Below are 16716 nucleotides of genomic sequence, written 5' to 3'. Positions count from 1 at the left end.
CGATCGAGGAGAAGGAGGAGCAGCAGGAGTCAAAGAATCTCCATACTCTTGCAAAAGAAGGGCTGTCAAAATTTTATAGTTAGCCTCGTCTTCCGAATCTTCGTCCAAACCTGGAGGAGAATCTGCTTTAAATACGAGAGGATCTTCACAATCTTCTCTCTCTGCGGGAGACAAACTCCTACTAGGAGAAGGACTCATCGAGTGAACAGTCTCTCTCTCAAGTCTACTTGGTGCCTCGCACCTACTTGACTTCTCACGCCTGGCTAGCTCCTTGCGCTTGGCTGGCGCTTCGCTCTTGGCTGGCGCTTCTCGCTTGGCTGGCTCCTCGCGCTTGGATGGCGTCTCGCGCCTGGCTGACGCCTCGCGCCTGGCTGGCGCCTCGCGCCTGGCTGGCGCCTCGCGCCTGGCTGGCGCCTCGCGCCTGGCTGGCGCCTCGCACTTGGCTGACTCCTCGCGCCTGGCTGGCGCCTCGCTCCTGGCTGGCGTCTCGCACCTGGCTGGTGTCTCGCGCCTGTCAGGATCCTTGTCTGGCGCATCCCGCTTGGCTGGTGCCTCGCGCCTGTTAGGCTCTTCGCGCCTGGAAAACGTCTCGCGCCTGGAAGGCTCTTCATGCCTAGATAGATTTTCATATCTGGTATGCTGTTCGTGCCTAGAAAGCTGTTCGGACCTGTAAGACTTTTCTAGTCTATCTGGTACCGTAAGCCTGGCGGACGCTTCGCGCCTGGAAGAGGAGGCCTCACTTCTGGCCAGAGTCTCGCGCCTGGCAGGAGAAAGGAGACGAGACTTCTTAATAGGAAGCCTAGCGTCCTTTTTATGAGGAGGATCTCTCGAAAGAACTCCAACTAAAGAGGCTAACTGTTCTTGTACAGCTAATGATATCCTCTTTGAAGCCACACCAGCGTCCTCTTCAATGGGAGAAGCAGGAGACCTCGAAGGAGTACGATCCTCAACTTCAGATTGTGGAGACGTCGAGACCATCTTTGCCTTCTTGATAGATGAGGGGGCTTCCTCCGAGAAGCGCTCCGGGCTCGAGTCAAAAGCGGGTTCCTTCCAGTGCCTTTTCAGTGGCCTAGAAAGATCCGAGTCCTTCCACCCTCGTTTAAGTGAAGGCGAACCGGACGAAGAGAAACAATCTCGTAGGACGCTCCTTTTGAAGCGGTCCTGAGCAGTCTGTTGCGAAACAGAGCCTGCTGAAGGGACGCCTGACCGTTGGGGATTCCCCACGACCTCCGTAAGGCTTTCGACTTTCCTTCTCCTCTGGGTATGTGAGCTTGGAAGAGGTCTAGGCCTGGGAGCATCGCAGGGATGGTCAGACACACTGGGAACACTCACTTCACTAAGCATATCGCTATCACTTCCCTTACCTTGCATGGCCGCCATTTTTGTCCTCATCTTATGAAGAGTAGCCTTCAGATCGGCGATTTCAGAAGCCGAATCTGAATGCAAAGCCTGAGAGGGTTCAGATACAGAGGGAGAATCAAAATAATTAATAACAGGAGAGTTAGACTCAGAAAAAGGCTCAATAGGCCTTTTACTTACACCCTTATGTGCAGCCCGTCTAATTCTATCCCTCTCTAACTTCTTCAAGTAAGAAGTTAGAGTCTTCCACACAATCAAACCCCCTACACTTACGACATACAGTGTGAGGATCAACCGAAGCCTTCGGTATCCTCACCTTGCAGCCTACATTCACACACACTCTCACACTAACACTTGAATCAGACATTCTAGCAGAAAAATCAAAAGCAAGTCCAAATCCAGTCCACGGTAGCGAATGCCAAAACAACGATCCAGGTACGCTTGAAAAGCGAATTCCAGTCAGGAGGTAGTAACAACAATGTTGATACCACCGGCGACAGAGAAAATATGATAGAAAACGGGAATGGTTCCTAGTCCTGCCACCCAGGGCAGGCCGGTAGATCACCTGACCTACCTGTAGCGAGTGGCGCGAAATTTGAATTTCTGTCAGGGACGACGGAGTCTTAGCTAAGTATATATCTAACAGGTAAGTTGATTGTATGAAAACTCAATTTTGAATGTTGCATGATTCTAAATTTTACTTTTTTTTTTTACCTTTCTAGCATCCAAAGTAATTCTTTATAATAATGCAAAATTTCAAAATGCAGTGAAAACTGTATAATCCAGGACTCCCAAATTAACTCAGGAATAGAAACGTCACCAAAAATTATGCACTACATATAAAAAACCAGCTTACAGAAGGCCGTCCAAAACATAACTTATTCCTAAGTTGGGTAGTGACTGTATGTGCCTGATATTATGTCCTAAATGTTCCAAGGTTCATCAATCTTCTTGTGTCTCTGGCAGAGGGTAGTCTATTGAGCAGGTGTCACTTGGACCCTCAAATATGTATTAAACCTCCAACTAAATCTGGGTGAGCATGTTGCACTGTTAACTCTGTTTACTCTTACACTATGGTTTATTTTTTGAAGTGATCTGCATCTCCTGTGTCTTCAAAGCCATACACTATTGCTACTCATTTAGTCCCTCTTAAAGGAATTCCTGGACATAACTAATTGGCATTAGTGGCTCACTGTGCTAAAAGTACCCTTTTATCTATGGACACCAAGGTATCAGAGAACACCTGTAAGGCTGCAAGACATTCTCCATCTTGGGAGCTTATACATGCAGCAGAGAATTCTGACTGGCCGACTTCTTGACTATCAATCCAATTTTTTCACTAGAGTGTTTCGGTAAAGGATAAAACGGATTTTATCAGGTACTGCAAGAAGTACTGAACCCTGGTACCAGCAAGCATCTAAAGGAAGCTGCAGAAGCAGAAATGTGGCTGGGTAATAAGTTGTCTTACCATACTTACAATCTCTTCACAGAAAGTTCACCTCTGTTAAATTCAACGGCTCTTTACTTATCACAGAAACTTGAGGTATAGGTTGCAGCTATTTTTTTTTTTATTACTGCCACACCAGCTACTACACTGATGTTCTACAGAATCCAAAGATATTCTTCCTACTTTCTTTTCACCAGGTCCTGCCTCAATGTCATCTGCAAAGGACAGTGTAAAAGCCTATCAGATGATTTGTCCTCTGGGGAAGGGCTCCACCCTCAACATAAAGAATAAACTGTGCCTCCTGATGAACATCCTACTGAACAGGAGGGATTCAACTTTACAGATCTTTCCAATCTTATGTCTTCTGCTCATCTCAGTGAAAATTATTCCTTAGATCTTTCTCTTTTAAAGGAATTCCTGCTTAAAAAGTCATTAAAAAATTGACCTCCATGACCACCAGGCCAGCTATTTTCAACATCAGCAGTTCTTCCTCAACTTGGAATTTGAACTGTGGGTCTGCTCCAGCTCAAAAGTCTCCCTGCCACCCAAGGCCTTATATTAGCCAAAGTCCAAGGCCAACCCCTCCCCTGTGCCACAATGCCAAAAGCTATTATATTTTCAGGGAATGATTTTGTATCCTAATTCACCATATGCCCATCCTTTCATCCAAGCCAATGCAGGTGACCAGCAGCCAAGTCACCAAGGAGGAGGTTGGTGCTCAGACAATTCGTCTTTGCCCTTAGACTGCTGACTTATACATCTCTGAATAAAATTAATTTATTTACACTAACCTTGTTACTATATTAGGTTTTTCTAACTGGCAGGTTACCAAATAGTACAGGTTCCAGCATCATGCATTATGCAACCATTTCAAAATAAGGCATGGAATGTATTTCATTCAACATGATTGTTTTAATTAATAATTCTTGCCATTTTATGAGAATGAACCATCTTTGTACATAGTCACATTCTAAACCCTCATATGGCTAATCTAAAAGATTTTGTTAAATGGGTGAAAGGTGAAGATCTAACAAAACAAAGTTTTAGAAGTTGGACAGCTGGGTGGGAGGAGACTGAAGGAAATGTAAAACAAATAAAAAATGCACAGAAGAAAATTTTAGTTTTCTGTACATCGTATAATCAAGGCTACCAAAAATATTTTTATTTTTATAATAAAAGAAGGTTTTATATACATTCGTTCGGCAGTTAAAATTTTGAAATCCACCGGTTGTGCTAGAATGCTTTGGGGGTAATTGACAATCCCCCACCCATTTTCAGGGGGAAAGAGAGGTACAACATAGCAAAGACATTGTATGATACAGGCCATGAAGGATTTTTCACTGAACTGAACACCAAAGGTGTTTTAAATAAAGTTTAAGCACTCTTACCGGACACAGAGATCTTTTTACTTCATCTGGGCCTAGTATCTCAGTCAAACTTTTAATTGCAAAAGATTAAGGCCATGGTTTAGATGGGGTTTCTTTCTTAGCTAGAAAACCTAACAAGAACTAACATACATAAACTGCCTTTTCTGGGTAAATCCCATTCTCCTGTCAAACGCATGAATCTCACCTACTTTTTCGTTGTAGCTTAAGCTACCAGGAAAAGTTTTCCTCGTCAATTCTCTTAGAGAAACAGACTGCAAGGACTCAACAACCATTTTAGGACTATGTCCAAGTAACGTGCTACAGAAGGAATTCCCTTTTGCTTAAAAGTATGGAATGATTTAATTAAATCAGATAGATCCTGATTTGTCACTAAATCTTTCCCTCTGTGCTGGAATACAGAAATAATTTAACATGAATCTGTACATTTTAATGGTTGATGAGGAGAGATTTCTAGCCTTTCTGAGAAATAGCAAGATGTCAGCTATTTCTGCTACAGATGTTTGAGTAGAGGAGACTATTACTCCTGCACCAACTCTGAAATTTGACCACTTTGCTTGGTAGACTCTGTCAAAGGATATCCTTTTGCATCTGCCAATAAAGTCTGCAACTCTTTTTGAAAATCCCTTTGTTCTGAGCAGTTTCCTGACAGTTAGTAATCTGTCAGGGCCAGAGAGGACAGATTATGATGGAACCGCCTGAAGTGCGATTGTCTGAGAAGCTGTTGCATGTTTAGGAGCAATCTGGGAAGTCCCACAGCAGATTGAGTAGGTCCGGAAAACACTCTTCTGCTGGCCAAAACATGCCATCAATATCATTATTACGTTTGTGTGTCCAAAATTTGTTCAGCACCTGCCTGATCACACTGAATGGCCGAAACTCACACAAGAATTAGTCTGTCCAGTCCTGTAGCAATTGATTCTACAACCACTTTGAATCGTTTATCTATTTTGCACTTGAGAATGATTATGGTGTTGGGTTGGGAAACTTGGGAGCTGGGTAAGAGGAAATGGGAATAAAAATGGTGTCACAGGATTCAAATAAATCACAGGAACATCAGTGTCAGATTTATCTAATGACAACTCCTGACTAGCTAAGACTTTTTCTCCATTTCCTGCCCTAGCACAAAGCTTTTCTCTTTTTGTCCCTAGCCAATTTTTTCAAGTGAGAGTCTAGTTTTTCCCATTTAATACTCTCCCAGTCAGCACATTCTTGATATATCAAGTCTAGAGCAAATTTGTCCTCTACAAGTCACACATTTTGTGCTGCAATACCTAAATGAGGAAATACAAGAAACAGACATCTTGAGGAGTCACAATCGGTAATACTAAGACAAAAAATAGAAAATAAGGTTTCAAAAATCCCTATCATATACTATTATGCTAAGTATGCCAAAAGGCAACTGAAAAAGTGTACTTCACCAATTGATCCAATATTGACACAATCAGAGAAGTCAGATTCCAAAAAATTAACTGCAGCCAACTACAGGACTCCACCCATCAGCAGGAAGAAACAAATTGGAGCTCTTAGCTATGTTGTACCTTTCTTTCCCCTCAAAAGTGGTCAGGGGGATAGTCAACTACCTCCCAAAACATTATAACACGACCCACAAATTTCAAAATTTTAATTGCCGAACAAGTGAAACTAATAGCTATGTAATTACGTACAAGGTAGATACATATATATAAAAATAGATCTTTCTTTTGGTGGTGTTGGTATGTATAATGCTGTATGAGCCATGACCCATGAAATTTTAACCTTAAATAATATAAAATCTACTCTTTACCCTTTAATAATATAAAATCTACTAAGACTAGCAGGCTGCAATTTGGTATGTTTGATGGATGGATGTATGAGTTTGATGATTGGAGAGTGGATGATCAACATATCAATTTGCAGCCCTTTAGCATCAGTAGTTTTTAATATCTGAAATCAGCCAGAGAAAGTGCAGACGGACAGACAAAGCCGCCACAATAGGTTTCTTTTCAGAAAACAAAACTATAAAGTGAAAGAAAAGCAGATGGAACCACAGGGTATATGAGAAAGTTTTTAAGTACTGTGTGGCTACACAGTGACATGCAAGAGACTGAAATCACTAATATATTTGTACTTCATAAATTGAAACTGATACTACAGGATAGCACATTACTGGAAAAAACTACAAAATGGAATAGTGTACTATAACATTACCTCTCACTAAATCTACATCAATCAACTCTGTCTTCAATTTCGTCGTCTTGCGAGGGGTATACGAAAGTCCTTGTAAAATTCTTTGCTCTACTGTTGTTTCCCATGACTGCTTGTCGTAAAGGCTTATTCGCCCTTGATACCAGCCAAGGGCAGATTCAAGCATTACTCTGTAAAAAATAAAAATAATGTAAAATGGCATTAAAAACAGAAATTTTGCACCTAAAATTCACTAAAAATAATACAGTGGGGCCCCCGTATTCGCGGACTCACTGATTCACGAATTCCTCTCTGGACCATAGATACCCATTATTTGCGGAGAATTAGTCTATTTGCAGGGTTCTCCGACGATAAATAATCACTAATTAGTGTATTTTGATGTTATTTTCATGCCTTATTACATTTTTATGATACAAAAATGATTTACTAATTTTAAAGTATTAATACTGATCAGTACTGTATTAGTAAGTTTAATATGATTAAATGATATCACATAATAATAATAATTCTCTCTCTCTCTCTCTCTCTCTCTCTTACAGAGATGTATGTTTTTTGTATGATAAATAAATGATTTACTAATTTTCAAATATCAATATTACAGTAAAGAGCAATCAATTCATTAAAGAAAATACTATACAGTGAATTAGTAAGATTTTAGTTTATAAATTTAAAAAATTATGTAAGAACGAAGGAAATCCCAGTCTTCACGCATTCGTCTTGGTCACAATCCGTAGAGTTAACTACGGTATGTGCCTACACCCCGGACAATTCAACTGATTAACAGAATCATGTCGCGAGGGCAATATACGTAGTATATTTGTAGGTTCCAGTACAAAGTCCTCCATCCTAAATTCTTTTCCATTCGAGGAATGAGAATGAGATTGGAAGCCAACACCCTTCATTCTCTAATCAAGAGAGTGAAGGATAGTCCCTCCACTTTGGAGGGGTGCCGATCGAAAATAAAAATATTTACCAAAAAACACTAATCAAGACAGGCTAATGAAATTATCAGGTAGGCGGTCCCCGGGTTACGACGGTTCCGGCTTACGACGTTCCGAGGTACGACGCTTTTTCTTAAATATTCAATGGAAAAATCCGTCCTGGGTTACGACGCTTGTTCCGAGGTTACGACGCTGACGCTTCCGACGCTCCGAGTTAACGAACGCTTTTAAAAAACGACATACTATGATAAAAATCCTTTATAGTTTAGCACAGTATATAATAAAAATAAGTTTCTGGTTAGATTACAACAAAATTTTGAGATTATGATGATTTTCGACACTTTTTATGTTGTCTTTTTCTATGTTTTTTAGTGACGCTCATATGCGGAACTAGTTTTCCGAAGCGATGAAATGGATATACTAGTTTACATATAACAGTCCAAAAGCGCAAATAATGAAAAAATCATTGCTTGTTTCCAGTAATAATAACAAAACGAAGTTTCTGGTTAGATTACAACGCAAATTCCAAGTATCCAAAGAGAGACATTATCAGTAATTTGATCAGAGAGAGAGAGAGAGAGAGAGAGAGAGAGAGAGAGAGAGAGAGAGAGAGAGAGAGAGAGAGAGGAGAGAGGTCTTCCTCCGACGCTCCGAGTTACGACGCTTTTTAAAAAACGCATACTATGATAAAAATCCTTTATGTTTAGACAGTATATTAATAAAAATAAGTTTCTGGTTAGATTACAACAAAAATTTTGAGATTATGATGATTTTCGACACTTTTTATGTTGTATTTTTCTATGTTTTTTAGTGACGCCTCATATGCGGAACTATTTCCGAGCGAAGATGAATACATACTAGTTTAACATACCGTTCCAAAAGCGCAAATAATGAAAAAATCATTGCTTGTTTCCAGTAATAATAACAAAACGAAGTTTCTGGTTAGATTACAACGCAAATTCCAAGTATCCAAGAGAGACATTATCCAGTAATTTGATCAGAGAGAGAGAGAGAGAGAGAGAGAGAGAGAGAGAGACGAGAGAGAGAGAGAGAGAGATAGAGGAGAGAGAGAGCGTCTTCCGACACTCCGAGTTAAGGACAGAGAAGTGTTCGTTCGTTAAACGGCCTCTGACTCATGCCAGTAAATGTTTTGTTGATACTAATAATATAAGCCTATTAAAGATACGTTTACTTTAATTAGTCTATATGATACGTAAATAGTAATCAACTGTTCTTGTAGCCCTCAATATTTGGCAAATCGAAGTATCCAAAGAGACATTATCCAGTACGTAATTTGATCAGAGAGAGAGAGAGAGAGAGAGAGAGAGAAAACGAGAGAGAGAATTGAGAGAGAGAGAGGAGAGAAGAGACGCTTTGGCAACAATGGTCTCGGGGGTTTTTATAGCTTCCTTCTGCTTGATGATCGTGGATATTGTAGAAGGATTTCGACCATACTCGTTTGCCAAATCGACGATACGAACGCCACGTTCATGCTTTGCTATAATTTCATGTTTTGCTTCCATCGAAATCATTTTCTTGGGTTTTTTCTTATCACCTGCTTTGTCTTTAGCTTTGAGACCCATGGTTAATAATATAGACAAAATAACACGAAAAATAGGCGCAAATACAACGAACTAAACAACGACGTGTTAACATGCAGCACCAACAAACAAACAGACTGAACGCCATTTATCGTCGCCTATACAACTAACACTCATCGCAAAAATCGTATCAAATATTTCGTTGTATATCAAAGCTTGTATTTTCGCAAATTTTCTGTTATATCTCAAAACATTCGTATATTAGGGCAATCGTATGTCAAGTTTCCAATGTAATTGATCAGAGAGAGAGAGAGAGAGAGAGAGAGAGAGAGAGAGAGAGAGAGAGAGCGCTTTGGCAACAATGGTCTCGGGGATTGACGTAACGTTTATTTTCTGAACAGATAGGACAGAGAAAGTGTTCGTTTCATTAACGGCCTCTGACTCATGGCAGGAAATGTTTTGTTGATCACTAATATATAAGCCTATTTAAAGATACATTTACTTTAATTATAGTCTATATGATACGTAAATAGTAATCAGCTGTCTGTAGCCCCAAGATTTTGCAAAATCACTCCAGGTTGTACATAAAACTCAAGAATGTAGTGTCACCAGAGGATTACAATAGTTTTACCTTCAAGAACCAAGCATTCTTTTATGAAAATAACTCCAGGTTGTACATAAAACTACAGGAAACGACATGTAGTGTAACCAATGGATTACAAGTAAGGTTTTTATAACTTTTTATTAGTTTAAGACATATTTCCAAGCGTCGTTTCCGGCTTAATGCGACGATTTTCGGCTTACGACGCCTCTCAAGAACGGAACCCCCGTCGTAACCCGGGGACTGCCTGTATTATTAGCACTATAATAACGCATATTCTCTGAGTTTTGTTTTATTCATCCTACAGGGAAAATTATGCTATTGTTTATGATACAATAAAGTTTGTTCATACTTACCAGGCAGATATATATAGCTGTATTTCTGAAGTCCGACAGAATTGGAAAAAACTTCCCGACACACGCAGTGGCGTCGGCCAGGTGGTTAGTACCATTCCGCCGCTGGAGGCGGGTATCAGGAACCATTCCCATTTTCTATTCATAATTTTTATTTACCATGTCCCCTGAGGGGAGGTGGGTGGGTACTTGATTATATATATCTGCCAGGTAAGTATGAACAAACTTTATTGTATCATAACAATATCATTTTGTTCATGAAACTTACCTGTCAGATATATATATAGCTGAATCCCACCGTTGGAGGTGGGAAGGGACAGAATAGAAGGATTTTGGGAAACAAATGCATGCAGATGATTTACATCTTGGTTCCACCTGTTAGCATAGCCGACTTCGTGATTACTGTCACCCAAGTCCTGCTTCTGCTTTACTAGAGTTGCCAGCGAGGTAGAGACCTATAAAGCTGGTGCAACTCCAGATGATCTGTCAACGGGGGCGTGACCACAATGTGACTAGACCATATTGACCATACCATGAGGGCTAAGAAGTAAAATAAATATATATATATATATATATAAATATATATCACCACCTGACCAACCTAGCCAAAGTTAAGGTGTGTTAACTAAGGCTTAAGAGTTAAGAAGTCGCCGTTGTCGGCGACTCAACAACTAAATTAAGAGCTCTTCCTAACCATTTTCTACAGGATAGGATGAGTGGTACTTCTTGCCCCCAAGATTGTGTCTGCAGACACGTATGGCCCTAGCGAGCAGCAGATCTCATATGCCATCTTCACATCGCAGTGAGTGTGAAGTGAACACAGAGTTGCTTCGCTAAAACATGGTACTCAGGATGTTGCTGAGTGCCATGCTCTGTTGAAATGCTTCCGAGGCCGCGCCCTCACCTCGTGAGCATTCAGCATAAAAAGATTTCAAATCTTTGTGCAAACACAATAAGGAGCATTTTTGAAAGAACTCCTTAACACTAAAGCCAGGGTGTTCTTCGATATGGGCAAGTCTGGTCTTTTTCGGATTGCCCGAATGACTTCGACTTTCTTGAGTTTTATGTAGATAAAACTTGAGAGACCCGACAGGGCACAGGACTCTCTCTGGCTCCTGCCCACTAACTTGTGCCATCCTTGCTTCCAAGCTCCTGGCCAAGGACAAAACGGGTTTCCATTCTTAGGCCACCACGAAAGGCTTAGAGAGCACACGCCATTGTGCTCTAAGCCAAAACTGTGACGATGGCTTAAAATCTCACTAACCCTCTTTGTGTATCTAGGGTGGTTTAGAAGAAGGCCTTCCTGATCACATGCAAGAAGTTAACAGGTAGGAGAGGTTCGAATGCTTTGACATCAAGAACTTCAGACTAACGTCTAAGTTCCATATTGAAAGCTTCGATCTGGACATGCACAGTCAGTCCGTCTGTACTAAAGTCAGGGTGACCGACCAGTTGAACCAGTCAGACGAATCAAGGACAGCAAGGCTGTACCCTGAAGACCATAAGGCACTATTCTTCGCTGAAGGATGAGTGTCTGGACTGCCTGGGCGATTCAATCTAAGCAAACCTTGGGGGGTGTATCAACGCAACCCAACGTCGTCAGCGAATCAACTCCTGACTCGAGCTTCTGGTGCCAGGAGAAAGGAGCAAGGAGCAAAAAAGGCGATTCAGTCCCGAAGGAAGAATGCCTGACAGTCCAACCTGGTCTCATGTTACACGATCATCGGGGGTGTATAAACGCAACCGACTTCGTCAACAAGAACTCAGGGCTACTATATGTCGCCTGATCTCGTACGAGTGTCTGACTCCGAGAAAACAGGCGAGACAAAAAGTAGATGGTGAGCGAGTTCGAGATTCCACAGAACTCAAAGATCGTGAAGGGCTTTGTTGTTTGACAAACGCAAATCTCTGAGCCCAAAAGCCGTCAACAACTTATTTGCGTATTCTTTAATAGTTGTGACTGCCAGCTTATCCATTCTTCAGACGGAAATGGAAGACGGTAATCTTATTCCTGTCAACATCTCGATAGTCTGAACGTTGTCAGACTCAGAGCGGAGAGGTTATAGGAACCTTTCGAGTTAGAGTAGACCGACTCTCTCGGAAAAGGTCCTTGGAAAGTGAACTAGGAAGGATGTGACCTCTGTGAATCCAGGATCCTGAAGGCCAAAAAATCGGAGGGCGATCAGCGTCATTGTCGCTCCCTGTGACGTCATAAATCCTCATTACATTACCTAAAGCGATGAAAAAGGGGAAAAGAGACTAAAAAACATCCATCCCCGTTTAATATCATAGGATGGCATTTAATGGTACCGATCCCGGATCTTTTTGAAAAAAAGGGAGCAGAGAAGAAGAAGCCTCTTCGTCCTCAACATATCGAAGAGAAGAATGAAAGGGCGTCCCTAAAGTCTCCACAACTCTCAACTTACTTCTAAAGAAAGATTCCACTCGGACGTCAAAAGTTGCTGCCGTCGATCGAGACGATTCGTACGACTTTTGCAATCCTGTAACGAACCTCTAGAGGATCGTTACATTCTAGCTGTTGTTATAATAGGCTCTTTCTCGTAAACTCGAGCAGGGGACCGAGAGAAGATACTTCTTAAGATATGAGAGAGCTGTGGAATATCAGAGTGAGTTGATGGACCACTGGTTCCAAAAACTCGTTTCGAGGACTGGGGGAGGGACGACCGAATGAGTTTACTTCTTTCAGATTAAGATCCAGGACATCTGAAACACTATCCAGAGTCCGGCACTTTCTTTCTATCATGACGCACTGAGAGATGTTCAGAATAATCCTAGACCTTGAATAATATTTCAGTTTCCGGGTAGGAAAAAACTGTGGTCTGAATTGCAGTCTATTCGGGGAAAAAACAAACTTCTTCAGGAAGGAAATGGTCCCCAGCAAGCTCATCCCATTCCCTCCCGAGTATGCTTACTTCCCTATAAGGCTGCGCTTTGCCTAAGCAGGAGAGCATATAAAAGTGCAATGTTGCGGTAGACTCGTAGTTCTATACCGTGCGTAACGAGCACCGAAAGGATTAAGAGATAACTCTGTTGAACATAGTAAGGCAAAAACGAATGCAACGTTTTATTCATTCACGTAAGAAATCCCCTCAATCTTAGGCTAAAGTCCGTGATTGTAGGACAGAGATACAGTTAGTCAGTCAATCCCGCAGGGAGAGAGTAACCGCCAGCACAGAGATACGGTTAGTCAGTCAATCCCGCAGGAGAAGAGAAGTAAACCGTAAAAAACCGCGCATGGACAGCACACGATCTGTTACTGGCTGACTCGGTTTGGAACTTGGACAGTCAGACACAGCAGCAGCCAGCAAGCTTACGAAACGATCGTCCTCTTAACTTTATGTCTGGGTTGCCAGCTACCCTATTTCTACGAAGAAATAGGTCCGTTATTTTTTGAACAAAAGAGACTCTCAAGCTGGTATATTTAAGCGAAAACAGAAAACGCTAAATATATAGATGCGTTTGTGTCGCAGAACACTACCATACAACGGTAAAAGATAAATCGGAAACTCCTGGAAGGCTGCAGGGAGTAACGATTAAATGTCCTTAAAATAATAGACAATAGACCTCTCAGTTGCCATCCGAAGAGGTAACTACAGCAAGCGTGATGACTTGAACCAACCAGTAGTAAAATAACGCAAGGCAAAATATTTTATTATATCACAATAAAGTTTGTTCATACTTACCTGGCAGACATATATATAGCTGAATTCGGAAATAGCTACTACATATCTGACAGGCAAGTTTCATGAACAAAACTTAAGAGAATCGAAGCAGACAGCTCAAGCTTCTTATGTTCTTATTTTGGACATAAGCGTTCATTGACGTAGTCTACAAGTCTATTTCTTGTACGAGTCTGCGAATGACGAATGAGAGCTCTTCCGAATCTAGTCAATAAGAGCTTATTCGCTTACGCAATATCAAGTTAAAGAGATGTTTGTCAATGAGAAACTAACCCATGACGGGACAAAGAGATATTTGTCAATGAGGGAATACCCACTTACTTGACAAAACGATAGATATGTCAAGGGTGGGGAAAGTCACTGAATTGACACCAAACATAATCCAGTAAGGCGAGCATTTTATTTTTCCGATTCCCGTCTCAAACGAGAAAGGGGTCAAGAATCCTGTAAGAGACAGGGCTTACGGCAGGTAGAACGACGATGTTCAATTCGCAGCGTAGCCCCGACTAGAACTAACAATCTATCATCTGAAAAACCTTTCAGATGGGCTAAAAAGCTTGCAAAATTATCCTGGGAAGAGGAAGAAACTCTCCAACCAGCTTCCTCTCCCGTATCACAACTAATGCCTGCTAAAGCTTAAAATTTATTGGCAGTATGGCAAAGGTGGAAAACCAAAGGAAGTCCTGTCTTGCGCTTTCCTGAAGAGCGTCCTTTTGATGAAGTGCCTTTGCAAGAATTCTACTGAACGTCGCCGAGACGTCGAGCCTTTACATAACCCGTAACTGCCTTATCGCAAGTCTTGACTGCGGTAGAGAAAAACGAGATCTTCCCTTGAGCTTTCCTTAACTCCATCCACCTTTGCGAAAAGCAATATATTGGACAGAGACCTCGAATTCACGAAACTCGAGGTCTTGCTGGGTTTCGAAGACGAAGTTGTCTGTTCACTTTAAGCTTCCTCCGAAGCACTGCTACTTCACTTCTTGAGGCTCAAATCTTAAACAAGAGCTTGAAGTTGAAGAGTTCAACAGAAACGTTCAGCCAGGAGACAAACCTGGTGTGCGCTGGCGCGCGCGGCGTCCATTTGTAGGAAGCTCGGCGTCTGGCGCGCGTGGCGTCCACTGGCGAGGACGCTCGGCGTCCATGTGAGGCTGCGCGGCACGTCGGCGTCCACTGGCGCGCGCCTGGCGTCCATCCGAGCGTCCCCCCCCCCGTTCAAGCCGAGCGTCAAAAGAAGCATGCGGAAAAGCGTCACGCTCCTAACAGGCGTCAAAACAAGTGAGAGAAACTGCCTTCTTTTTCATATTTGGGCTCGGTGGAAAGACGTACACGTGATCAGGCGACGTTCGCCTTCTTACTTCTCACTGAAACGCATAACGAGAGAGTGAGGGGGGAGTGAAGGTCCTCTTCTCTAAAAGCTTCTTAGAGGGCGCGAGTCCTTCCGAGAGCTCCAACCTTGCCCGGGAGGACGCCTTGGAGGACGAGAAGCAATCCTTCGGATTCGTGCACGTGCACGAACTTTGGCAGTCTGGGGATTTTCATCAGAAAACTGCCGAAGCACGCCAGATCGGTGGGGGTTCCTCGTAAAACCCTCCTTCGGCTTTCGACATGCCTCTCCCTGTGGTCTGGGAGTCTGACAGAGGTCTAGACCTAGAGGCGTTATAAGGCCGATCTGACGCACCCTCCACTACACAAAGGGGCACTGTCAACTGCACTTAGCCACTTCACTATTGCTCTCTAAAGCAAGCACTTTCGATTCTAAGTTACGAATCGAAAGAGTATAAGAGAAAAGGGCAATAACCTCTACAGACACTGTTTTAGGGCCCGAAGGCAACATTACAGGGTTAGGAGTAAACAATAACAAGTAGCACTCTTCACAAAATGGAGGAGAGCGATCACCTCTCGCAGACATATCATAACCCGTAGGCCATACTATAGGGTTAGGCCAAAATCAAAGTCTACAGGAAGGTTAGCAGGTCCAAACTACTGACTTTTGTTTATGTTAATTGGTACTACGGAATCATACTTTTTCCTTACGGAATTAGACATGTTTACTGATTAATTGCGTACATACGAATCATACGTCTTCCTCACGAATAGACAAAGTCTCACACTCCTTACATGACAAATCTCAACAAAGAAGCAGACCCAAACCCCTCGTGCATACAAGTGCGGATCTACCGAAGCTTCGGTAGCCACACCCTATCTTTGCAGACAACCCCCTCTGAACTAGCCTAACTAGATTCAGAATATCTATGCAAAAATGAATCAAATTCAAATCAATTTTTAAGATAGCGTATGCCTAGCCCCATCCAAGTAAATAAATCAAAAGACAATTGGATACTTAGCGGCAATGAAGTTTCCAAAATTCTAAGACGGAGGTACTGAAAACAGGTGTTTTCTTTTCAGCCACCGGCGACAGAAAAATTATGAATAGAAAATGGAATGGTTCCTGATACCCGCCTCCCAGCGGCGGGAACAAATGGGTACTAACCACCTGGCCGACCCACTGCGTGTGTCGAATTTGTTTTTTATTCTGTCCGGACTTCAGAAAATACAGCTATATATATATCTGACAGGTAAGTTTCATGAACAAAAAATTATTTTATGAAAAAAAATGTGAAATTCAGTGTCTCTTGTACAAGGGACACTGGTGGTCAGTGAGAAAACTAGTCTTGAGTAGAAATTCGGTCTGACAGAATGTTGGTATCCACTGGAACATGCACATAAAGTATATCAAAATAGAACAGTAAATAAGCAGTAATAACAAAAAAAGAGCAAAAACTTCAGCGAAAGCCAGGCCGATATATATACGTATATGCAAATCGCAAATTTTATAGTTTATCTCTCAAAAAAACAAAAAATTGGTCTATGTAGTTTTCTACGTTTTCTAAGATTAGTTTCATTACAGAAAACAACTTTAGGGGTATCAGGGGTATCTAAACTAATTTTTCAAGTTTCTTGTCCTCAGAAAAAATCGCTTTTTCGCTTTTTCTCTGGTTTGGTTTTTTCGGGAAGGGGGTGGGTATTTCTTTGATTGTCCTAAATAATATAATTTTTAGAAGAATTTAGCTATCAAGTGACATATTAACTACAAACTCTCAAAAGGTTTTGTCCCTAAATCGAGGTTTGAATTTTTTCTGAATATTTCTTCCTAGCTATTATCTCATTATAGGCGGGGCTTTCGCTGAAGTTGTTGCTCTT

The 16716-nt window shown here is 41.8% G+C and overlaps 1 protein-coding gene across 3 annotated transcripts in view; it reads right to left on the bottom strand.

Annotated features, from left to right (window-relative positions):
* LOC135196998 (protein PHTF2-like) overlaps positions 1-16716 on the bottom strand; it is a gene marked incomplete at its 3' end in the record, with an annotated part of 362229 nt that overhangs the window by 289573 nt on the left and 55940 nt on the right. For all 3 annotated transcript variants that reach the window (XM_064223887.1, XM_064223888.1, XM_064223886.1), the window contains 1 exon segment: positions 6382-6548. In XM_064223887.1, the coding sequence (XP_064079957.1) occupies positions 6382-6548 (167 nt within the window).

This window comes from Macrobrachium nipponense, chromosome 18, assembly GCF_015104395.2.
Source record: "Macrobrachium nipponense isolate FS-2020 chromosome 18, ASM1510439v2, whole genome shotgun sequence".
NCBI lineage: Eukaryota > Metazoa > Arthropoda > Malacostraca > Decapoda > Palaemonidae > Macrobrachium > Macrobrachium nipponense.
Note: the sequence above shows the minus strand (reverse complement) of the source record. Positions and strands in the feature narration are given on the sequence as shown.